At 34.1% G+C, this 26,085-nt stretch overlaps 1 protein-coding gene across 3 annotated transcripts; it reads left to right on the top strand.

The window, feature by feature from the left end:
• The first annotated feature begins 3,553 nt into the window (after window positions 1-3,553).
• LOC127104977 (protein NRT1/ PTR FAMILY 5.10) lies at window positions 3,554-25,879 on the top strand. 3 transcript variants are annotated; one of them, XM_051042125.1, is made up of 4 exons: window positions 3,554-3,810; window positions 3,885-4,102; window positions 15,393-15,844; window positions 24,929-25,879. In XM_051042125.1, the coding sequence occupies exons 1-4, from the start codon at window positions 3,705-3,707 to the stop codon at window positions 25,749-25,751; spliced, it is 1,599 nt and encodes a 532-aa protein (XP_050898082.1). In that variant the 5' UTR covers window positions 3,554-3,704; the 3' UTR covers window positions 25,752-25,879. The 3 variants fall into 3 exon arrangements, with proteins under 3 accessions (XP_050898082.1, XP_050898081.1, XP_050898083.1); XM_051042124.1 differs by having other exon boundaries at window positions 3,556-3,810; window positions 15,333-15,844; XM_051042126.1 differs by having other exon boundaries at window positions 3,557-3,810; window positions 3,951-4,102; window positions 15,333-15,844.
• Window positions 25,880-26,085: the final 206 nt, after the last annotated feature.

A 26,085-nucleotide genomic window follows, 5' to 3' on the forward strand; every position in this document is an offset into this window, starting at 1 on the left:
AAGACTAGTGGATGTGAGCCCAACGATTCTGATGTGAAATCCCACTTGGATCTTCGAGATCAATCGAGTTAAGTGGATTACGACTGGGTGAACATAATGATAATAAGAACTTTATTGATTATGAGCAAATAGGATGTTATATATAAGATTGGCATCGTGGTCGGAGATCCCCTGAAATAGTTAGATCTACTAGTGGAGCCAAAAAAGAGGATATGCAGTTCTTTTGACGACTACGTGATCACGTTTCATGAATGCCTATTCATAAGAATAGGATTGTGGTTGCCCTTTTCCGGATTTGAGGTTGTCGTCTTGAAATATCTAAAGGTTTCTCCTTTCCTGCTTCATCCGGGGTCATAGGCATACAAAAGAGTATTTCAACTATGTGCTGAGCACAAATCTTGGAAGTCATCCCTTAAATTATTCTTTGATCTTTTACATATGAGGCGCACTTCTCATGACACTTTCTGCAATCAAGGGCTTATTTGTTTCCATCAACTGAAGCTTTAGTTCGCCCCCTTTAATATGAACTAGGGTAACTTACTAGGGTGCCTTTTGCTCATAAAGCCCCTTACACCCGCATTCCATCTCAGTTTCTTATATCTATCCTTGCTTCTGTCAAATTTTGTATCTGTAGTACAAGTCTAAGGTCGACTTTAACCAGAATGCTCACTCCTATTGTACCAATTCAGATTCTCTTTCTCCAGACGAGGTGACAGGGAAGGAGGAGATGCAATATTGATTTCAAGGGCTTAGTTATGATGAAGGGTTCGACCCTAATGAGGTGCCCCCTACCATGGTGAGAAAGAGGAGGATTGCCACTCATGTTATCTTGAGTGCAGTTTGCCAGGAGGAGGAGAAATATTTTTGGTGAGAGCGGAGTCTTCGTGTTTTAAGTACATGTGTGATTGAGTTTTGCATATAACATGGGAAAGGTGAACAAATTGAAGCTATTATACACCCTTGCAGATGCTCAAGGTATTCGGGTCGTGGTGAATACTGGGATTTCTACCTCTGCCCCAACTCCTTAGGCGACCATAATTTCTATTCCGGACCCTTCTCCTATCACGGCTATAGAGATTTATGCTTCTGCTCCCGAGACGGGTCAACTTATGGACGACTCCGTCACTTTAACTATGGAGGAATCAATTCGCCTCCATTTTAAGTAAATAGGGTTAGGGATGAAGATCAACAGTCCCCCTAGATCAGGGTTCTCCAAAACGAACTCGTGTCTCTAAGAGCGGTGCTTCAGGAGAGGTAACATGATTCATGAGGATGCCAAATGTCTTTTCTTCCCAGATTTCTTGGACTCCTAAGGTGTTGGCTACTACTAATTCAACGTCGAATTTATCCTTAGTTTAGAATCTACCTCAGGGGGATAAGGTGGAACTCGCTTTCAAACTTACACATAGTATGTTCAAAGCCACTTCTATATTCTCCCTTATCTTTGTTGGTTAGGGATACGTCTTGGCCTAGGTATTCCCACGAAATAAAGGGATACATGGAAATGGAAATATGAAGCTATGGAACTGAGGTGATATACTCTCTAGACGGAGCTTGTTGTGCTACAAGAGGGGGTTAAAAATACAACTTTGCAAGAAGAGACAGAAATACACGGGTCTCTTTCCACTTTGGCAGCTAAGATCTAAGTTGGCAGATGCTCTTAAAGAGGCTAAGAATTGGTATTATAAAGCTTTTGATGTTGTTGAGGAGAAGACTCGCCAAGTGGATTAGCATCAGAAAGCTCTTCTTCAATAGACAGAGGCTCATGTCGAGGCATTGGAATATCTCCAAGTCGAGGTGCCCGAGCTGCAGCATGCGCTTATTGAGTCCCTCTAGCGGAGTATACAGGTTATTCTTGGGGTCCATGGAAGAGTTATGGGACAGGGAGGAAGTTATGTCATGATGCCATAATTTTTGCCAAAATGTTAGATCCGCTTCAGTCTGCTCTAAAGTGACTTAAGAGGGTGGCCACAGTATCTCGGCTCCAAGAGTTTCAACTTGATTTTTCCTTTTCCTTGTATTATTTTATTTCTTGCAATGGTTCCCAAGCTTTTGTGTCTTGAACGGAACAATATTTAATGTTTAAAGGAAATATTTTTACCTTGGCGGTACAAGTGTTATTTACTATAGAGCCTTTGCACTTGTCTTTGCTTTATCATTATTGTTGTTTATGACTTGTTATAAGTATGAGGCTTGTTCTTTTACCTTGCAAATTTTATCTGTTTAGGTCGGATCACCGACGTGTATTGGCCACATAAGATGCATGTTTTGGGCGTGAGAACGGTAGTTGCATGCTTTATGAAGGAAGCAATACGTTTTATTATGATGAAGTGGCAGATATGCTTCTTGATTTTCCTGCTTTTGTTATTTGAAATCTTAGCGCATTGAATAAATATTAGCTACCATTTTTTGTTGTTGTACTTGCTTGCTATTTTTATTATTTGTTGTGGTAATGTATTGATTCGTGCACTGTATTCGCTGAGATTCCGATGTTCCCTAGGATGAGGCTTGGAATCGGCAAGTGTGATATGGTCGTTTCTTTAGAGTGTTCTCTGTATCTCAAAGGACTGATCCCTGGCCAAGAGTAGGATCTCATTCCCTACCCCCGAGGTTTGGCTCAGATCGAGGTTTACGTCTTCAGGCTATACCACCTACGCCTTTGGACTGACTAGATCCGAGAGTGGGGATGGAGGGGATGCGCCTTTTATTCAGAAATGCATGTAGTATTCCTAAAATGAGAAATAATGTGAAGTATGCATTTAAGCGGTATCAGAATCGCAAAAATGCATTTAGTCGATATCGGATACGCAATCACGCATGAATTTTTTATAACTTTGTTAAAACTTTTTCCTAATACTCAATCAACATCTCTTCCCTCCACCAAAGAATTAACCACTTCCTGATGAACATTTTGGATTTTTGTCTCCTGAATCAAACAAATATCAAACAGACCCTTTAAAATTAATTGACACAAGCAACTTTTCTTTATGTCACTACCACTCCCCTGAATGTTAAAGGATAGAATATTTATCGAGCACTACTCTTGTTAACATCCTTCTGACTAACACAATCTTAATTTCCTCAACTCCAATGGCTAGATTGCTTCGATATGGACTTCATCTTCATCCCTCGACTCCAACCGCTCTATTGCTTCGATATGGACTTCATCTTCATCCGCTCCTTTAACTCAGAATTTGACCGTCCTCTCACCGTTTTTCTTTACCATATTCGTGATGAGTAACATGTAAGAATTTCTCTATAATAATATTTGTTCTCAAAAGAATATTAAAGTAGGAGCAAGCATGTGTTCATTGTTGATTAATATTTAAAAGAAAATGGATAATGCACTGATAGTGTAAACTTATTTTACACTGTCAATCTATGGCGATTATGCATTCCGTAAGTCAGACTGAAAACTATAACTACTCATATGACATAATAAAATGATATATTTTTATTAGATGATAGTATAAAACTTCTCTACACTCTCATAGCATCATCATTAAATCCAATATTTAAAAGTAATGGTACATTGACCTCACATAGTTTTAAAAATCCACGTTAATTGGGTGGGGGTAATATCATACAAATATTTTGTCATCCATAGGATGTTTTAGAATGAGACACTTTCCTATAAAAGAAAGAGTTCAACACTCGTACACAACCACCGAAGAAAAAACCAGCGTTTAATCAATATTGATTTGATGGAGAATCCCAACGAGATTTTGCTAGAAGCTGCCGTTGACTACAGAGGACAAGCAGCCGTTAGATCCAAATCCGGTTATTGGAGATCCGCTTGGTTCATCATAGGTATTTTCATACTATAACATACAAATTCATCTTCATGATTTATTTTTTGAGATTGTAAATGTTATTATGTTTAGGTGTGGAAGTGGCCGAAAGAATTTCATTTTTTGGAATTCAAGGAAACTTGATATCATATCTAACAGGACCGCTCGAACAGACAACTGCAACAGCTGCTAAGAATGTGAATGTTTGGTCTGGAACAGCTTCACTTCTTCCTCTATTAGGTGCTTTCGTCGCTGATTCTTTCCTCGGACGCTACCGTACAATAGTTCTTGCTTCTCTCATCTATATCTTGGTTAGTTCTTTCATTCTTCAATTTTTACCCTCTAATCTTAGCATTGTTGATGAATATGTGAATTACTAGTATTTATTAAACATCTTTTGTTTTTCTCTATAACTGTCTTGATCTTTCAGATTTGTTTGGCTAACTGTCCGTTTCTTTCATATTATATATATATATATATATATATATATATATATATATATATATATATATATATATATATATATATATATATATATATATATATATATATAAGTATCTAAAATATATTATAAAGGAAAAAGATATTCGCATTCTTTCATGTCTATTGTAATGTTAATATGAAGAACCGTATATGTCCTTGAATTCTACCATATATGTGAGCCATACATGCTAGATGGTTAAAAGTTGTTTATCCACTTGAAATCATAGGTATCCAAGCGACAAAATCGGTTACATAAAACTCTAGAATCTATCTTATAGAGAAAAAAGATAATTCTGATGAACACTTCCAAGAATGTTTAAATATAGAAATAATAAATTTTAATGGGTTTTTAATGCAAAACTGAAATAAAATTGAAAATTATGTAAAATATTAGAATGTTGATTTTGAGATTAAAATAAATTCGAATGGCTTAAAAAAAGTTCAAAGGTCGCAGCGAAATGGTGAGTTGGACCCATGAACTGATTCCCTATTCGGAAAGGTTTAATAATAGTCATTCATACATCGAACGTCAAACTTGAACAAATGTTGTTGAACCTTTCCGACGTGCGAGTTCTTCTTCAATACGTGCAACCAGCCTTCCTATATCAGAGGCCATGTCTTACTAGCGTTAGTCAAAATGTCGTTGGCCTGAGTCATAGCTACCTGAGCATGATAGGCCTGAAGCAATACATCGTGATCAATATATGCATTTACTTAAGATTATTTTAGTTACTGGCCTGATTTTCCATATCTTGCTTTGAATGTTAAAAAGTGTTTTAATTATAATATCACACACAATTTTTTGACTTGCATGTAACATCCTCAACCCCAAATATGATTTATAAAAATATTGCGGAAAATATGAAGTTAAAACAAGGGTGTCACATTGACCAACTTTCAAATTTCAAGGTGAAATTTTAATTCAAAAACATAGCATAAGTAATTAGTTTAAACAAAACTTAAGGACGTAGAAAAGTATCTTATCCCGATGTTACAATATGAGAGTGAACATAATGCATAAGTAATTAGTTCAAACAAAACTTAAGGATGTAGAAAAGTATATCATCCCGACAGAAGGTACGGCGAACATAACGCATAAATAAACTACCGAAGTTGTCAACTACGCCATTCTTTGTAAATCAACATATATCACTCCTTATTCTAAACCTGAGAATTATCTACATAAAAGTACAAAGGTAGAAACATAGAGACAAAAAAGAGGTGAGAATACATTCCACAATTAAAATGGTGTATAAACAACAAAGATAGTACATAACAAACATATCCAATCAAAATAGATGTATAACATACAATTTCATTATGCAACGCGTACTTCCTCTACTCCCATGCATGTGATACCAATCTTTACACTGGATTAAAATCCTAAACAAATAATCGATGTCCTTAACACTGAACCGAAGTCCTAGAAATAAGAGTTATTTTACTGAGTGATTTTTCACACTAGGCCAAAGTCCTAAACATTGGACTGAAGTCCTAAGCTAATCTCTGATATACCTGATGCATGATCAAACAAATGCAAATAATCTCCATTTGAACCTTCTACTCCAATTATCAACATTGTCGGTTAAGGATAACACTGGTCATTTTGAACCTAAGATATATCATACACTGGTTCTTCAAAACCTAAACGTAATTCACATCAATCACTGCCTATCAGGGCTAAACATTTGTTTGCCTTGAACCCAAAACCATCAACTTTCAACACAGCCCAACTACGAGGTGACTAACAATTAAATCAACAAAAATCAATCATAACCATTTTCTCAATAAATAATCACATAACAAAATGAATTAAGTCGAGTAATCGCAGCCTCTGCAAAAAATCGGTTAAAATAACAAAACCGCTCAACAACAAGGATAACGGTCCGACAATCTCGACCCTGACGGTTGTATCCCTTAGGAGAGCTCACTCGTCATCGCTGATGGTATAGAGGAATAACGCCTGAAACGAGGCGCTGACAAATCGACCGTCATATGTGTGACACCAATCATCATTTACGGTCTAGCGTCGTCTTCCCAGATGCAGTGACGGTTGGACCGCCACGCATGTGACGCCCGCGCCACTACAGAATGCGATTTCTATGTTCTTTTCCATGGAAACATATCCAAACCTCAAATTTTCTCCCCATTCACGTCAGAAAAAATCTAGAATTCGATTTACACGAATAAGAAACAAATTTCACATCAAAGGATATCAATCTAACACATATCACATCAAATATTTATGTTTTCTTCATCAATTCATCAAACAACATATGAACATCAACAATCAAATTCTTAGCACAAAGTTACACGAATTTCACATCAATGATAACGAAATCAACATCAATAATACACAATTAGAATTTACAATAATCATAATCATGGAGGTTTTGCACAAACCTCACATAATTCATTGATAACAGGGAAAAGGGGCTAATGGAAATCCCCTTTGTCCCTAAGCTTAACACCCATCATAAAATAATTCCCCTCCTTACCCCGATAAAACCGAAATTCTTGAGCTTTTTGGTGATGCAAGTTCCTAACCTTGAAAATCTCTCTTCTAGGATTGTTTCAATTATTCGCATTTTTCTTTAACGCCACGTTATCTAAACTTCCTCAACCTTATATAGAAAAAAACTTTATTTTTATTTTCTTTAATTATTCTTACTAGTTTCCTTTATTTTAGTATATCCCATTATTTTATCCATAATTTCTAAATAATCACAACCCTTCATATTCTCTATTATTAATAATACTTTATTTTAATAAACTCTTATTTTATTTAATTAATGCTCTAACAATAACACAATAAATTACAAAGCATACCAAATTTTTTGATAAAATTCTAATAAAATTTTAGTAAAGTTTTTGGGGTGTTACAACTCTCCCCACTTACATAATTTGTGTCCTCGAAAATTTACCTAAGAAAAAAAACTATGGATAAGACTCCATCTGGCTCTCTAACTCCCAAGTCACACTACCATATACGGATCCTCCCAACACAACTTTCATCAAAGGAATTTCTTTACCACTTAAGTCTTTACCCTTTCAATCCTCAATCCGCAATGGCGATGTCTCATAAGTCAGGTTATCTCTTATTTGCACATTGTCCGACTGAATCACGTGAGACGGATCCGAGACATGCATGCAATATTGAGAGACATGAAAGATATTGTGAAGGTTTGAGAGAGATGGTGGTAATGCAAGACTCTTAAAAATTTGGTAAGGACCGATAAAATAAGGAGTAAGCTTTCGAGATTTCAATACCCGACCAACCCCAGTCACTGGAGTGACTCTTAAGAATACATGGTCTCCTTCCTGAAATTTGAGGGTTTTTCTATCCTTCCTGGATACACATCATTATCAACTTCTTCCTCCCACAAAACTCTTCAGTCTTCAATCAATGAACTTAGATAAACATTTATGTTGTTTCTTGGTTGTCTTGGGCAAGAAATCATCATAGATAACATCATATATTTGTGCTTTATGCGGAACCATAAAGATAGGTTATAAATTATAAAAATAATAGGTCATGAAGTATGATTATTACTTAGAGTACCAAATTGATACATTCTATCAACGGTCAGTCCAAGTCTAAGGTTTCTTGGCTCATGGCCGAAATCCCGAAATAACAAATCAACTTTCTTTCATTGCAAAGAGTCAACTACATGAAAAAAATTTCCAACATATTTTATTTCATCTGCATATCATCTAATATTCTTTGTATCATTTACATTAGAAAATAGTCTCTTGAACCTTGAAATTATTAGAATGTACCACATCACCTTGGTAGGATGACCTTTTCTACTTACACCACCATCATCACAATCATCATTACTGTCCTTCAACTTGTAGCGCGACTCCCCACACTTCGAGTATTTATTCGATTTTTCATACTTTTTCATGTATAATATGGAATCATAAGACATGCATGTATTTTGATATCGTCCAAACTCATTTGACACAATATTTTGTTGATCTTATAATTATGATTCGACAATGTGTTACATTCTGGAAGCATGTCTTTTAATAATTCAGAAATTCAGTGAAACTCTTATCCATCCACCTATTTTCGGCCTTCAGATAAAATAGTCTTAACACCGCTGACAATCGTGTAAAATTTGTGTAGCCTAGATATAAAGACTCTTTCTTTTTACTACATAAAGTATCATACACAATGGCTCTCCTTAAAGAATCTTCTCTAATATCACGGATCATACATTCTAGTCGATCATCCATATTTACATCAAATTCATCTCCATGTGACACAATTGTTTTTTTTTACTTCACCATGTCATATAATATTAACTAATTATATCACAACATAAATGATTAGATATTTATTTCTTTCCAAGTTTTTTCGTATTCCTTTAAAAAAACACAAGGACAATATAATCTTTCATTATTTTTAGGAACTTTTCTTTTAGAAACTGAATAAATTCAACCTCTATTATCATACTATGCACTTAACATATTAGCTTTTATCCAACTACGATTTGTAACTACTTTCTGAAAATGAAATTAAAATCCTACACAAAGTATGGATTTTAAATGAAAACTTTGTTAAGTTACATTGTAATATCAAAACATTACTAAGTTACTTTGTAATAAATCTACACCTATATTAAATTAGACACACATTGTTAAATTAAATTTATAAACTACGCATTTTAAGAACCCAGATTTAACTAAAATTTCTCCACGCCTATAAAAGAGATGTCATGACTTTGATAAGTTAACACAACAACAACATTAAATCTTCAATGTCGACAAAAACAACAACAACAACAATAACAATATTAAACCTTCAATCTCAATAACAATGACAATGTTAAACCTTTTACTTAACAAAACAAAAACGTTAATACTTCAATCACAACAAAAACAATATTAAATCTTCAATCTCAACATCAACAATAACAACTATTAAACCTTCAATCTCAATAACAACAAAATTAAACCTTTTACTTAACACAACAAAATCATTAAACCTTCAATCACAACAACAACAACAACAATAATAATATTAAACCTTCAATATCAACAACAACAATGTTAAACCATTAAGCCTTCAATTTCAACAACAACAACAACATTAAACCTTTAAGCCTCCAATCTCAACAACAACAACAACAACTACAATAAATTAAACTTTAAATATCTCAATAACAACAACATCGTTATTGTTACATGCAGAGAGAAAGAATTTATGTACCGGAAACATGATGAAGAATTCAAAGAAATGAGTTTCGTTTAAGTTTTGAGTTACCTTTTTCGAGTTTCATTTGATTTCTCTTCTTCAAGTTTTGTTTGAGTTTCCTTCATCATTTCCATGCTTCATTCGAGTTGAAGAAAAGAATATGGAGTTCTGAACCTCATTTGTGGATGAAATGGTGTTTTTGAGTTTGATTTAGTGAAGACATGGTGTTTTCGTGTTTGGTTTAATCGAGAAGATGAAGAAATGATGTTTCGTTCGTTCATAGAAGTTGGTGTTTCAAAATAGATGATAAATTTTACTAGGGCTCAATGAGGTATTGTTAATACGAAAATGAATAAAACTAGCACTCTGTTGTAGAAAAGGAAAACTGTGTCACTTTTCCTCTCGGTTGAACCTCCTAACCGAAACAAAGTCTTATTTATTTTTATTTTTAATTTTTAAAAAATTGCCATTTTAATTATTAATTTTAAAATAAGATAAAAAGGATGGTCACTTTTTCCCTCGATTGAGAGGTCTAACCGAGAAAAAATCTTATTCATTTTTAATTTAAAAATAAAATATTAGCAATGCGCCATTATAAAAATATAAAATATTGCTGTTGAGAATCGAACGCATGACCAGTGTTACTTAGACACTCGGTTGAATGGCCATAAAGGAAGAAATCTTATTCATTTTTAATTTAAAAATAAAACAAAAGCAACGCGCCATTTTAAAAGTAGAAAAATATTGTTGCCACGAATTGAATTCGTGACTAGTGTCATTTTCCCCTTATGTTAGAAGGTTCAACCGATAACAAATATTATTCATTCTTAATTTCAAAAAGTGTGCGCCTAGTTTAATAGGTTTCACTTCTAGCCTATACTCAATTGAGGTAAAAATAAACTTAATGGAAAATCTATATTTTATTGTAATATCATCTAACAGATTAACTTTTTATATAAGAGATTTTACCCCTGACATAAACCCCTGAACCCTAGAAATGGATTATATTTCTTGGAGTGACTTTTGCATTTATGGAATCTTTACTTCGAAAAATGAATAGAAGCACCCACTCCAACTTGACAAATATGGAAATCTATAGGTTCAAAATAATTTAAATTAATTTCTTGTTTAGTTATTAAAGAAATATTTGTGGTAGGATGAGTATCCACACATGCAATGTTTCAAGATGTGAGGTGGTTAATTTATCATCTACCTCAAAACACTATCTTTCATGAATGAACGAAGCACCATTTCTTCATCTTATCTACTAAACTAAACACAAAAACATCATTTCTTCACTAAAACAAATTCGAAAACGTCATTTCTTCTACAAACGAAGTTCAGAACTTCATCTTCTCTTTTCCAACTCTAACAAAGCAATGAAAGGATGACAAAAACTTGAATGAAACATGAAGAAGGGAATTCAGACAAGATTCAAAACTCAAATAAAACTCATTTCTTTGACTTCTTCATCATATTTTAAGTATGCAAATTCTTTATCAATCCATGTAACAATAATATTGTTCAATATTGTTGTTGTTATTGAGTTGTTTAAGGTTTAATATTGTTATTGTTGTTTTTGATATTGAAAGCTTAAAGATTAATGTTGTTGTTGTTATTGATATGGAAGTTGAAGGTTTAACATTTTTGTTTTTGTTGTTAAGATTGAAGGTCTAACGATTTTGTTGTGTTAAATAAAATAGTTAATATTGTTCTTATTATTAAGATTGAAGGGTTAAAAATTTAGAAATTTTTACTCAACTAATCCACTTTTTCAAAAGAAATCCCAAAATAACCCACTTTTAAGATTAATTCTCAAACTACCCCACTTTGAAGAAGTGACGTCAGATGAATTGACACATTCTCTCTAAGTTAAAGAGGTGGCACCAATTGGATTGGCTAGTTCATTTGGTGTTGCCAATCCAATTGGCGCCCATGTGTAAAAAAGGAGAGGAGGCGCCAATTGGTCTGGCGCCTCTGTGTATTGCGTAATTTTTTTTGAAAAACAATGTATATTTTAGATAAAAGTCAAAATTGGACCAATTGATATTCATATGAATATGCGTTTACATACGAATACCATAAAGACTAATTTCGTTGACCGGGATGACCTAATCGACCTCCGGTACCACATCCCCTAGCTACCGGAACGCGTGTCGCTAACCCACGTTGATGCGAGTTGGTTCGTTGGTTAGACGAAAACATACCTAAAGGCAAACAAATTAGAAGTATTGAGAGACTCGATGCCTTATGTTGTTGGGTGCGAGTAAAAAATGATAAGGATGATATGTTAGTGATGTTTGGACCAAATGATGTCAGTTTGATTGTTGTAATCAATTAGAAATGTTGTTTTTAAATATTGTGGTTGTCGCGCAAAAAGCCAGTTGTTCACCAAAAGTCAATTGTTGTATAAATGGTCAATTTTGTAGTCTTTGTACATGTATGGACTTTGAATGTGATTCTATGAAATGATATTTGATATTTGAATGCATTGACTGTTTGAAATGAATTGTATGGATATGAAAGATATTTAAATGAATGAACATGATAACATGAATCAACATAGAATAGACTAAGTGATGAACTTGATGAATACCTAATCATGGATCAATGGACATGACCATAACTTGCATGAACAATGCCAAGCATGAAACAAAAACTCTAGCAAGGCCCAAGATGTACAATGAACTAGGTCATAATCAAAGATTCATGGACCAAACAATAATGGCAATGCAAATGGCATGAATGACATTGGCTAGATGAAATAGGTTAGGCATGGACTAAGCATGAGGATATGATCAGATGCAATGCTAGGGATAAATTGAATCAAGTGGAAGTTGTTAGACGATACTACCAATCTAGAAGAGGGGTTGAATACATAAGTATTTAAAATTTAGCGCTTTTTTAAATTGTTTTTAAAGGTTACGAAAGCTCCCTAGACCACGATCGTCTAAACGATTCGTTATTGGAAAGATCGGATATGCATGAAACCAAATGGAATGAATAAGATAAAGATAATCAATAACTATCTTAATCAATCAATCAATTACACCAATCCTTGATATAGTTACCGTTAATGATGAGTTAACACAATAAGAGAACAAGCAAAATATTGATAAACTTGTGTGAAGTTAATTTTATCAAACACTTGGTGTGCACACTACACCAAGTCTAAATTTCACTAGAATTAATTATGCAGAATTTTCCTTAATTGCAATCAATGTGATTGCACCAATTTATCGAACAACTTTAATGCACAACAATTAAGCGAGATGGAGTTAACAATTAATTTCACACAAGATTCAATTTATGCAAAATTTAAAGAGTTAGAGAAAGAGAGAACAACACCATATTTGTTTAGGCAGTTTCCCTTTCGTCCTCACTCAGGGTACGTCTTCCTCCAATTCTAAAACTAGAATTGAGATATTTATTATCAAATTGCAAAGTTTATACAAGAGAAGAAACGATCACCACCAAGAAAACCTAAGTGTTGTTGTAGATCCTATTTACTTTTCTCCCCTTGATTCAAGATGAACCAAGTGCTTCAAGCGTTCCAAACAAACTTCCGATTGTAGTTACCTTATTGCAAGAATTCCACGTTCTCCAAAACTCTAGCTCGGATGATTTCGGTCGGATATGCGTGAAACCTCCGATTGTAGCTACCTTATTGCAAGAACTCCAAGTTCTAAAAAATTCTAGCTCGGATGACTTCAATCGCAAGACGCTTGAACCCAAACCTTTCTTCATAATCCTCCAGTTACCATTACTTGTTCGAACGAACCCACTGTTCTTCAAACCTTTCACTCGGCTGAATCTATGAAGCAAAGATTTGTGCAAAAAAAACCCAATTCTTGGAGGATAAAACCCAACTGTTTTATTCAAGAAAAACCCACTCAAAGCCTCTACCCAAACTAAGATTACACAATCCTATTTCTATGTTATCACCACAGGAATGCACTATGATCAACAAAAATTGTTATGCGTAGTTGTTGAAACATGCAATGAAGAATGAAGATGAAGAGGAACTTTAGTGTATATCTTTCACTTTTCTTGTTGACAGTTGAAAAAGTAATAGAATATATATATATATATATATATATATATATATATATATATATATATATATATATATATATATATATATATATATATATATATATGATGCATAGACCAAGTCACAAACACAACAGAATACTTTTGCAAAAATACACAATAGAAAATTGAGTAACAACAGCGACCACTCGACCTGTTCACACAGGTCACTCGACCTGTTTAGACCCGCAGCAAAATTACTCAAGTGAAACAGGCGAAGAGTCGACTCAAATATGGGATGAGTTGATTCAAACAAGTTTTTTTTCCAGAGTTGAGTCAACATATGACTCGACTTGTTCAGACCCATGGCAACATGGTTCAAATGAAACAGGTAATGAGTCAACACAACAGGTGGATGAGTCGACTCATTTTGTTTTCCCAGGATTAAGTTGACCTATGAATCGACATGTTCAGTCCCGAGAGTTACACCGAATGGGATATGCATGAATGGGTCAACCGCTCCAAGGCATGAGTCGACTCAAAGTTCTTAAACTGTCAAAAATGAGTTTTTGAGACGTATTTTGGTCAATTCAAACTATTCTCTTATGAACCTAAGGTACTAACGATGATCAAGTGCATTATTCACATATATGAGATGCTCCTATATGCATGGACACATTAAACTTATACTTTGAGCATGTTAGAGGAGGAATGGATTCTATGATATGATGACACCGTCCAAAGTACACATTATGAGCACCTAAAAAGGTTTGACATCATTAAAACAAGGATTAAGAATCTTTGCCCTCACAGAAGTTGTGATTCCATGGAAATGAGCTTGAACCAATGAACATAGACGAGCAAAAGATGAACATGTAAGGCCATGAAGTGAATGCTAAATAGACCAAAGAAACCTCTATAATAGACCATGAACAAGTGGGTCTTGAATGGATCTTGACCTGGAAAGTGAAGCATACACAATGGAGGATGCAACAACCATATGGCTACCAAACACCACAACAATCATTTCAACCTTTCCTTGACACGTCATTCACACCAATGTCTCCCTTCAATCGTCCTGGTCGTCCTCCAATAACTCAAACACATCCCAACTACTCTGGCATGGGTCACGAACTCAACTATGGGGGTAGCGCTTCATTCCAGGTGGTGGTGATGTTCCTGGGCCCTTAAATCCTCAAACACCTAAGGTGAATCATCAACGTGGGTTAGAGCCACGCGTTCGGGTAGCTAGGGTATGTGGTACCAAACATCGGTTAGGTCATCCCGATCAATGACATTAGTCTCTATGGTATTCGTATGTAAACGCATATTAATATTAATATCAATTGGTCCGATTTCGACTTTTATCTAAAACATACATTGTTTTTCAAAAAAAAAATACGCAATAGCCAGACCAATTGGCGTTTCCTCTCCTTTTTTAACATGGGCGCCAATTGGATTGGCAACACCAGGTGCACTAGCCAATCCAATTGGCGCCACCTCTTTAACTTAGAGAGCAAACGTCAATTCATCTGACGCCACCTCTTCAAAGTGGGGTAGTTTGAAAATTAATCTGAAAAGTGGGTTATTTTGGAGATTTTTTTGAAAAAGTGAGTTAGTTGAGTAGAAACTTCAAACACCGCCGCACCTCTCAAGAGAAAACACTCCTAGATATTTACCATTACAGTCTTACATAATGAACAATGATTTTTCACAAGATTTCTCACTATTTAATTATATACACACCATTCAAATTGAAAGAAACATGGATACTGTTTAACAATAACTATTAAAAATCTCATTCAAAATTTCATGAATTACAGGGACTAGGCTTGCTAACATTATCGGCAATACTTCCTTCCCTTACAATTTGTTCTCCCCAGTCACAGGTAATCTTATTCTTCACCTCACTATATCTTGTTGCCATTGGACAAGGTGGACACCAGCCTTGTGTTCAAGCTTTTGGAGCCGATCAATTCGACGAACAACATCCTAAGGAGCATAGAGATAGAAGCTCTTTCTTTAATTGGTGGTCTTTTGCAACCGCTACTGGCTGCATATTAACACTTCCCATCTTGAACTATATACAAGATAATTATAGTTGGGTTCTTGGATTTGGAATTCCTTTTCTTGTAATGATCATTGCTTTGATTGTTTTCTTGTTGGGAACAGTGACCTATAGGTTTAACATTAAGGATAATGACAAGAGTCCATTTCTTAGAATCGGTCGTGTATTCGTTGCGGCTATAAGAAATTGGCAAGATACCTTACTGTACGTGGATATTAAAGAGGAATGTGATGGAATGCTTCCCCGTCAAAGATCCCAACAATTCAAGTAAGAATAATAATGATTATTTTTTTTGTTTATTTTTTGATTTCAGTTCTAGTAAGATTAATCATATTGTTCGCATTCTTAATGCATCAAATATGATGAAATATGTTATATATAATGCATCTTCTTTTTGTTTTACAATGAGAATTGATCCTACATTTTTCTCATAATTTTGTTTTACAATGATATTAAGATTGATTTTAAAATTGATGATAAAATGAATAAGAATAATGATGATAAATGATAGTATATAACTTTATATATAGATCCTAAAGTATCTAAGATAACTCATTAATAAATAATCACAACTAACTTCTAATTACCTCTATTGAAATTAAATTAATTCTAATTAATATGAAAACGATATCAGAATAACAAAGTATAATCGAGTTTTTGATCAGCAAGAAACCTACAAGGATAGAAAAAAAGGAAGCAAGAAGAACATAACAAGTTGGTTATAAACTGCTATTTTTTATTTTCTCTTTGAAACATGATTACAAGTGTTACAGAATAGCAAATAACATGTCTCACCCTAATTAGGATTTGCATTATGCAATGCTGAGAAACTAGTATTCTATTTATAAGAAAATTAACACACTAAACTAATGGGACTTTACACACATGCACATTACACAAGCTAACTTAGAGAACAATCTAACTTAAACAATTGGGCATAACAAACAGGTCCAATTCGACATGCTAACAATCATAGCATACTTCAACTACAACATGTGAACAGACTTCGACAACATGCTAATGATCATGTCGGATTGTCGAACCAAAAAACTACTCTTCGACCATACTAGAGTTCGATCCAATATCTCACAAATCTCCACCTTAGAACAAACCCTAACATCAAGGGAACAAACTAGCTTTCTTCATACAGCTTTATCAATTGCATATAGTGGAAAAACTTGAAACTTGGTAATGTCTTGGTGATCATATCAACAACATTGTGATCTATCGAAACCTGCAACACTTGGATTTCTGCACGCTCGATTACCCCTCTGACAAAATGAAGCCTCACATCGATGTGCTTGATTCGCTCATAATAGACTGAATTCTTTGACAGAAGTATAAAACTTTGACTATCATATTAAACAAGGATAACTCGATCTTGAAGTTTCAGCTCCTTAACAAAACCTTCAAGCCACAATGTTTCTTTCACAGCTTCAGTCAGGGCGATATATTCTGCTTCAGTGGTTGATAAGACAACAAACTTATGAAGTGTTGCTTTCTAATTAATTGTCATGCCAAACATTGTGCTCATGTGAAGTTGAGGTCTTTACCTAGTTTTGTGGGCCAGGCAATTGGTCAAGCACTTTACAACATGTTTGGTCATTTTGGGGTCTTATGTTCATGATGCCATAACTTTTGATTCCCTTGTGCATTTTGATCCAAACATGTGCCAAATAATCTTTGGCATAAGCTTATAACAATGAAAAAGGAATGGGGTCAAAATAATAATTGAGCTGAAAATGGCAAGGGTGGAAAGTAAGAGTCATGGCAAGGTTTTGGCCTAGTTTAACAACTTGGTCATTGGCACAAATGAGGTCTTCAATGGATGAATTGATGTTTGATACTTGAATAAAAGTTGTAAAGGATCCCAAAATGCACATTTTTCTCAAAGAATCTTAGAATTTAGATAAAAATGAAGGAGTTATGGGGTTTGGACCAAAGGCATGACACACTTGTAAATTAGGTCAAACCACCTTGCACCCCTTTTGTGCAAACTTGGTGTATTATTGATATTTATGACATAATGATTATGGAATGAGTATCCATTTATGAAACCTTGACTATGGATTGAGTGATATGGAGAATTTCTTGAACATTGAAGGTTGTGGCATGGAGATCAACACATTAAACACCTTGAATCAAACTTGCATTTCCCTTGAATCAAACTTTGCCTTGCTTTGAAGCATGATCACCTACTTGGGTAACAAGAGAAAACAAGTAACAACTCTTCATGAATTTAGGGTTAGTTTGTGAAGTAAAATAAAGTAAAAACCTAGGGTTTAGATACAATACACAAAATGGGCATGTTTGTGATTCCATGACCAAATGCAATGTTCATGAATTAATGGAATAACAATTAGACCCCAAATATCAAAATGTATGAGACCAAAAGGAAGTAAAGCTTTACTAGAACTGTTTGGAAATGGTAGCATTTTTGTTATGCAAATTAACACACATCACAAACAAATTTCGAGTTATTATTTATGAAACAAAACTGAGTGTATAATGTATTCATGTTATTTACAAATATCTGGCCAAGTCTAAAGTTCCAAATTGCATTATATGGTAAGGTAACATAATTTTTGCTAGAAGTGCATACTATCTTATTTGACAAGACTAAGTAATACAAGTCTTGCACCTTGTCACCAAACCAATCATCTTCTTAGTTCTCCTTTCTTGAGTGAAACAAGAGAGACCCTTAATTTCGACTATGCAATCAAGTGATTGACACAACTTTGACATAGAAATCAAGTTAAGAGCAAAGGAAGGTACATATAGCACATTTGACAGAGCAAAATTAGAGGAAAACTGAATGGTTCCTGCATGTTTGGCTATTGAAAATTGCTCATTATGCATTTTAACATGAATTGGAGTGATGTCATGGTAAAAGTGAAACCGTTTTAGGGAACTACACATACAATCACTTGCTCCTAAATCAATGATCCAATAACCTAAAGTGAAATTTTGACATGAAATGGAATAAGAAAAGCCTGGAGTTGGCTTACTAATAGATGAAAGACCAATTGATGAAAAAGTGTGGACCTAATTTGAAGATGTTGGTGATTGTTGATTGATATTTTACTGTTGAAGTGAGTGTATGAGTTGCTCATATTATTCAGAAGTGATTGATGAAGCATTTGATCTTTGTTCACTAATTTATGAAAGAGATTTCATATCTTATTCATTGCTACCAGTGGAAGTGTGGTTTGCGAATCTCTACTGCATATGAGGGGGAATCCATGCTTGCCATATGATGTGTCGATAGTATGGTTGGTCTTGCCACAATGAGTGCAGACTCAACTATTGCCTTTTAGAAAAGATCCTAAGGCATAAGTTTTGCCTTTGAACCTTTGAGAATCTATAGCATTGACAAGGGAAGTTTCTTCAGGCTCGTTGAAGTTTACTTGTCTCTCATGTTGAAGAATGAGAAAGAATATTTTGTTCATGGGTGGGAGAGACTCCATGAGTAATTTTTGAAAATTTACAATAGCAAATTTGGAATTTAACCCAGTTAAGAAACGAATTGCATGCATAGTTATGTGATGCTTCCTAGCATTACACATAGCTTCACAACCATATTTGTTGCGACGAGTACAAGTATTTGAAGATAAATTTCAATTTCTTTCCATGGGATCTTCAAGTTTGAATAGAAATCAGTTACAGACTTGGAATCTTGCTATAAACCATAAATTTCTTGCATCAGTTCAGAGTTGCACACTAAATATCCTTGAGAAAACCATTCTTTTAGATCATCCAAACATCTACAACATTTTCCATGAACATAATGGATTGTGCAATGGATTCGAACATAGAGTTGATGATCCACGAATGTACTAACATATTGCACCGATTCCATGCACTATACAAGGAATTAAAGGTATCAGTTATAGGAGTGATGCTACCATTAAAGAACTCAAGTTTCAGCCTACCTTCAAGTTCTATTTGCATCAAACAAGCCCAGGAATGTTAATTCACACCATTGAGTTTCGAAGATACACAAACTGATGAAGGACCATCACTCGGATGAACAACTAAAGAGCTTGACGAATCAATTTTCAAATCTGCATTTTGAAGGTTTTGGTTTCAAAGAGGAGGCATGAATGCGGAAGTGATGCACTCTCAGATCAAGAAGCTTTGATACTATGTTGAGAAAATAAAAAATCTATGGAAAACTCCATGGAAGAACTTTGAAAATAGAAAGAAGAAGAGAATATTTGATTATGCAACTTGAAGATTACATTGTGATTATATACTATATATGAGTTATTTAGAGAGATACAATATATCTACTATGCACTAGCATGTACAATAGTAATCAACTAAATTTGAAATTTTGTTATGGTTGTTAAAACAAACTAGTTTGGTAGCTTGTTGTCGCATCTCGAAGAAACGCGCACATAAAACAGAGTCGCCACCAATGTTATTTATCCCGAGAGCGGGAAAGGAAACACTGAGTAAACCTACAAAAGGGTGAATCTAATTATCTCGCAACCAAAAGATGGGTAAGGGAGTCGATTACGCAAGAGGAATGTATTAACACCCCTCACGTTTGTAGTACTCTACAAGATCCACTCTTGTTATTCTAATCAAAAGGGTGTGTGTATTCTAAAACCTACTGACTAAAAAGGGAATGCATGCAAAAGGACTGAATTATAAATAAAACAAAGTTTTTATTACTGTGCTCGCTTAGGTTTTGCAACCCAATGCCTATGTATTAATAAAGAATCAAAGCATCATAGTTCTTCTCAGAAATTTTGACTTGTTGGTGCTTTTTATGGGTAACCACCCTTATTGAAAATTTTCATAAGAAAAGCCAAGCGGCAAAATAAATTTGATTGGTTGAGTGCTTTTTGTTGAAATAATACATCAAATGATCCACCCAAGGCAGGAGGCATTTGAGTACTTCTCTCTTATTGTTAAAAGAGTTCAAGTAGTGTTAGAATGTTTTTGGATTTTGATTGAGAAAAAGGTTTGTGTTTTAGAAAGAATGTAAAAAAGTAAAGTAAAATATAAGGGGATTCTAGAGAGAAAATCTATTGTTAGCATGCAATAGTGGTCCTAAAGTTAGGATAAGAGGGAAACATTTAACTAAATTAGCATGCGAAGATTGACCTATGGTTAAGGATCAAGGGGGCTACCTAAGATTGACCTGTGGAATACAATTTTGACCAAAGAAGTCAAAAGTTAACTTTTTAATATGCTCAATTGACTTTTCCCCAACTGAATCAAACCATTGGTCATCTGAGCAATTGAACTTCTTCTGAATAAAATTGATGGCCAATTTTCCAAACATAGATTCTTAGGGGCATATAAAATACCATGGAATCAAGTCTTGCTCAAAAATTCAGAAATAAACTGATTTTATCATAAACCCTAATTTCAGTTAAAAAGGATAGAAGATGAGTGTACTACCTCACAACCTTGATTCTCCTAGGGACAATGGGGAAACTTGTGAGCAAAGATGTCTTTCATAATAACATGATGAAGATGATCCAAAAATTTAATGGCACCCTAGCTCAAGGACCAAAAGACAAAGAAGTGTGACTAACTTCCAATATCTTGTAATTCTCAATTAACTGATGAGGTGATTGACCATTTGAGATATCCTATGGCATAAGAAACCCCTTGATAGCTTGTATGATTATGTAGTTGAGGATAGTCCACCCTCTTTGTACTGATTATCCCTTTTCTCCCTTTTAAGGCTTGAAGAAGTTCACAAGAGAGATGCCTCGATCCCATAACCATAGAACTAATGATATGCATGAATGTAAATGATGGTAAGACATAAGCCAAATATGGTTGAAAAGAAGAGGGTAAATTTCGGGGTACAACACTTGTGTATCAAGTTATTTTCATTATCATCATGAATGGTGTTTTTCATACATAGTCTTATGCATGTAGATTTTAAACTCATGTCATAATGTCATTTAACAAAACCAACAAAGGCAAATCAGTAGTTTAAACAATAAGAATATATTTTCTTTCAACAATGTCATTTTTCTAAGGTGTGTCAATACAAGAAGAAAAATGAATAAAGATATCATATATTATTAGAAGTATACTCACCATGATAAAAAAATACATTTTATAAGAACATTATATTGATTTAAAAAGAACATTAATCAGTACCAACACCAATATTTCTTTGGCAATTTCCTTTGTTCAAAGGAGTAACAAAAAGAAACAGAGGAGATGGATAATTCTTTTTCTGGATACGATTGAGAGCGAGGCTTGAGAATGATTTCTTTTGCAAATGCCTGATCGATCTAGTATAATTGAGCTAGATGGCTCCTCAACTTAAAGCTTCTAAACCCATATTCCGTTCAACGTCTCTTGAAGTCTATTCAAGTTCTGAACTTCACCAAACTTTACAAATTCTAACCTATTATAGAATGATGTTGAAGCAAATTTAAATCTTTCACCCTATTTATGTCGTCATTCCCAAAAACATCTCATAAGTTCTATTTTATATTGATTATTTAATTCTTAGACACAAAAATGTCACTTAGGATATTTTTAAGGATATACATCAGGATCTAGTATAAGATTAGATAAATTCTGGTATGCAGATATCAAATGTCCTAAGATATGTCGATACACTGTTATCTGATCAAAACACAATGACAAAATCATATACATATATGAGAACAGAAACTAACAGAACACATAGAGTTGTTAACCCAGTTCGGTGTATAATAACACCTACATCTAGGGGCTACCAAGCCAGGGAGGAAATCCACTAAATAGTATCAGTTTGTAGACCTTGAGAAAACTATCTCCAGTTTAAAATCTACTCCCTAATCACTACCCGTGCTTAACTTCTACCTGAGACACACCTAGGTATGAGACCTTTCTCACTTCCCTTTCAATCACTACAGTGATGAATCAATACAATTACAAAAAATTCAAAAATCACACTTCACAGACACACAATCAATGAATTCTTAAAAGCTTAAGAGTGATTGACAGAACTTACAACTCAATAGAGACAATCCTACTTTTATATCAAGGTGATATTAGACATGCTCACAATTAACAAGAACACACAAACCCTAACAACTCAGAAAAATAAGATTTGATTTGTGCTTCAATTAGGTTTGAGGCATTCTATAAATAACCAAAGTCTGGACTGGATTTGGGGTTCATACACTAAGCGAGAGAGTTGTTCAAAGTTAGGTCAATAATCAAGAGTTTCCTAAAATGTCTCAACATTTAGAAAACAAAATAAGTTTAAATTCAAATAGAATCTTTGATTCCTCAATCTTGGACGCCATATAGGATTACTTAATATTCCTAGAATATTTAGTAATCTATTAATCAATCAACCGTTACCAAGAGTAAACCTGTTTCAGACAAGATGTTGGATCCACATGTTGCTGTTAAGTTAGTTTTACCAAAATTACTGCCAATCATAAATACAGAGAATTAACAATTAGGTCTTGAATTTAAAATTCATAAAACATGGATCTTTTGTCCTTCGTGTAATGGTAGTAAATTTTGTTGTGGAGTTGTTTCTCTTAAATATTGGGAGGCTGATGTTGGGGACGAAGTTGCTTGGAAGGGTTGTTAGTCGAGATGAAGACTTTATTGAGGGAATTCCCATGGAGAGATTGGCCATGGTTGTTGAGTTAATACATCTTCATCCACAAATAAGGGATCTTCTTCTACTTTGTTCTTGCATGGATATCATCAAACTCTTTTTGACCTTAGAATGTGTCAACCTAATCATATGGAGAAAGCAACTATTTGGTTTGATAAAGAGTTATAAAGGGTTGTTGAAGACATCATTGTTGGTGGAGGTCTTTTCTTTGAGGACCTTCAATGGAATGTGGCTACTTTACCTATTAGAGTTGAGGGATTGGATATGTACTCGATAGTATAGGTTATCGCATACGTGTTTTTGGCTTCTAGGACTAAATTTTAGGTGTTACAATATCATATATTGAGAGACAATGGGATATATGGTATTGACCTTGATTTCGATAGATTTTTGGATGGTCTAAGAGTTGTGATTCCAGATTTCAACCTTAGCGATTTTACTAGAAATGCCATTCTCCCTCCCAAAGCACAACATGTTTTGGAAATTTCCTTTTTTAGTAAAAGTGTTAAGACATAGATGTAAAGTTTGATATGACCTCTAGACATAATGCAATTTTTGGTTGTTTGTAAGCAGCACATACTCAAGATTTTCTCCTTGTTATCTCTATTGATGGTCTAGGCTAACATATGTCCCCGATAGTGTATCATATCATCCTTAAATACCGACTTATGATTCCCTTATTTCTCGTTGACGAGGTTTTCCTTGTTTGTCGCAAGACGTGCTTGGATACATTTGGGGATCACATTATTCAATGTAAGGAGCTTCCAGGATTAAAAAAATGGCATGCCTTTGTTAGGTACGTCTTATTTGATATATTTTGGCGTGTAGGGGTATCTATGAAGAAAGAGGCACCTGTGAATTTGTTGACTTACCCATAGGAAATGATATCGACACTTAGGTTAGTAGATGTTCTTGCGTACGTGTGAGTAGGAGGGAAAGATGTGTGTGTAGGCATTATTGGGGTTTCCCCATTGGTGAGACTAAACACTGGAGGTTTTACTGTGGGACAAGCAGCTCTGAAAGCCGCTTCAAGTAGAGTGGTTAAGCATTAGAAAATGTGTTCCGACAATTAACTTGTTTTCATACCATTTGTCTTTACACTTTTGATTTTCTAGCACCAGAAGCAGTAAATATTTTACAGAGTGAAAAACCTCATGCATATAAATGTTGTGTCTCCTAGAACAATAAATATAATTTTTAAGAGCATTGGTTTTGTCATTCCAAAAGAGGTAACGACGCAATTTGTTGTCCATTTATCTACTATTTCATGATTATATATTATAGTTATGAACGATTTATATCATAAAATAAAAGTAATTTCACTTAACTGAATATTATTTTCGTAAGTATAATGAAATTAATTACATAAGACTTATTTTTTATGTTTGATAGGTATCCCTAAATGATTTTAATCTTACATAGAATCATAAAGTCTATAAATTGATGGAAAAAAAACTAAGAAACACACACTAAACTTAAAGAATTCTAACAAAAATTCAGATAGGTTATAACAATGAGAAAAAAGGATATGCACTAACAATGTAAAATGATCTTACACAGTCAATCAATCACTATTATATATTCAGTCAACTCACTTTAATATTTTAAAATTAATTGTGTGGCATGACTAAATAATGAATCCCTATTGGATAACATTGTAAATCAGAAGATATCATATTTAAAATCAAGAATTTAATGTAAAAAAATCATTTATCTTTTGATTTAGCTTGCATTTTCTACATTGACAGCTTCCTCAACAAGGCATTGTTAACACCAAAAGGATCTGAACGAGAAAATAATTGTAGCATTAGCGAGGTTGAAGAAGCAAAGGCAATATTAAGATTGATTCCAATTTGGACTACATCTTTGGTTTATGGCATTGTCCATGCTCAAATTTCTACATTCTTCACCAAGCAAGGAAAATCTATGGATATAACAATATTTCCCGGTTTTGACATGCCCCCGGCTTCACTTCAAATTATAAACGGTATCAGCATTGCTCTCTTCAGCCCTATATATGACCGCATATTTGTGCCAATAACAAGAGCTATCACCGGAAAACCTTCAGGCATCACAATGCTTCAAAGAATTGGAACTGGAATTTTTATATCCATATTCACAATAGTAATTGCAGCCTTTGTTGAGATTAAAAGACTTAAAATAGTACAAGAGTATGGTCTTGTTGATGATCCTAATGCAATTGTTCCAATGAGTATATGGTGGTTGGTTCCTCAATACTTTTTGTTTGGAGTTTCTGGAGTTTTTACCATGGTTGGTCTTCAAGAATTTTTCTATGATCAAGTTCCAACTGAACTAAGAAGCATGGGGCTTGCACTCTATTTGAGTATTGTTGGTGTTGGAAGCTTTTTAAGTGGATTTCTCATTTCTCTAACTCAAATTTTGAGTGGAAAATATGGTAATGAAAGTTGGTTTTGTGACAACATCAACAAGGCGCATTTTGATTACTTTTACTGGCTTCTTGCTGGATTAAGTGTGGTGGGGTTTACTTTGTTCGTTTTCTTTGCAAAATCGTACACTTATAATCATAAAGGTTCCATCACACATGCATAAACATTGTTTATTTTTTCTATTATGTCATATTTGTAAACAAGTGTTGTATGTTATGCATTTTATTTTTTTCTATTATGTCATATTGGTAAACAAATATTGTTTGTTATGCATGATACAATAATGTTTTTTTTTCTTTCGAAATAGGTTTAGTTAAATGTAAAACTTGATAAATTTTCAATAATTTCGTATACATTATGTGTAATATTAGGTAAAGTATTGAAATGTTGTTTATTGGGAAATTTGATAAACAAATACAAGTTTTTATTAATACTTAAGGGATCAAAATCGAAAATCTCCCAGAACATATTTGTGTGTATTTATGGTTTTGAACAAT

This window comes from Lathyrus oleraceus, chromosome 7 (assembly GCF_024323335.1).
Source record: "Lathyrus oleraceus cultivar Zhongwan6 chromosome 7, CAAS_Psat_ZW6_1.0, whole genome shotgun sequence".
Lineage (NCBI taxonomy): Eukaryota > Viridiplantae > Streptophyta > Magnoliopsida > Fabales > Fabaceae > Lathyrus > Lathyrus oleraceus.

What these genes read in the sequence shown, in the direction of transcription:
- LOC127104977 (XM_051042124.1), top strand. Translation starts at nt 3,705, where the DNA reads ATGGAGAATCCCAACGAGATTTTGCTAGAAGCTGCCGTTGACTACAGA. An exon ending in CTTCTCTCATCTATATCTTG is followed by an intron (nt 4,103 to 15,332) that starts GTTAGTTCTTTC and finishes CATGAATTACAG; the next exon opens with GGACTAGGCTTGCTAACATT. An exon ending in CAAAGATCCCAACAATTCAA is followed by an intron (nt 15,845 to 24,928) that starts GTAAGAATAATA and finishes CTACATTGACAG; the next exon opens with CTTCCTCAACAAGGCATTGT.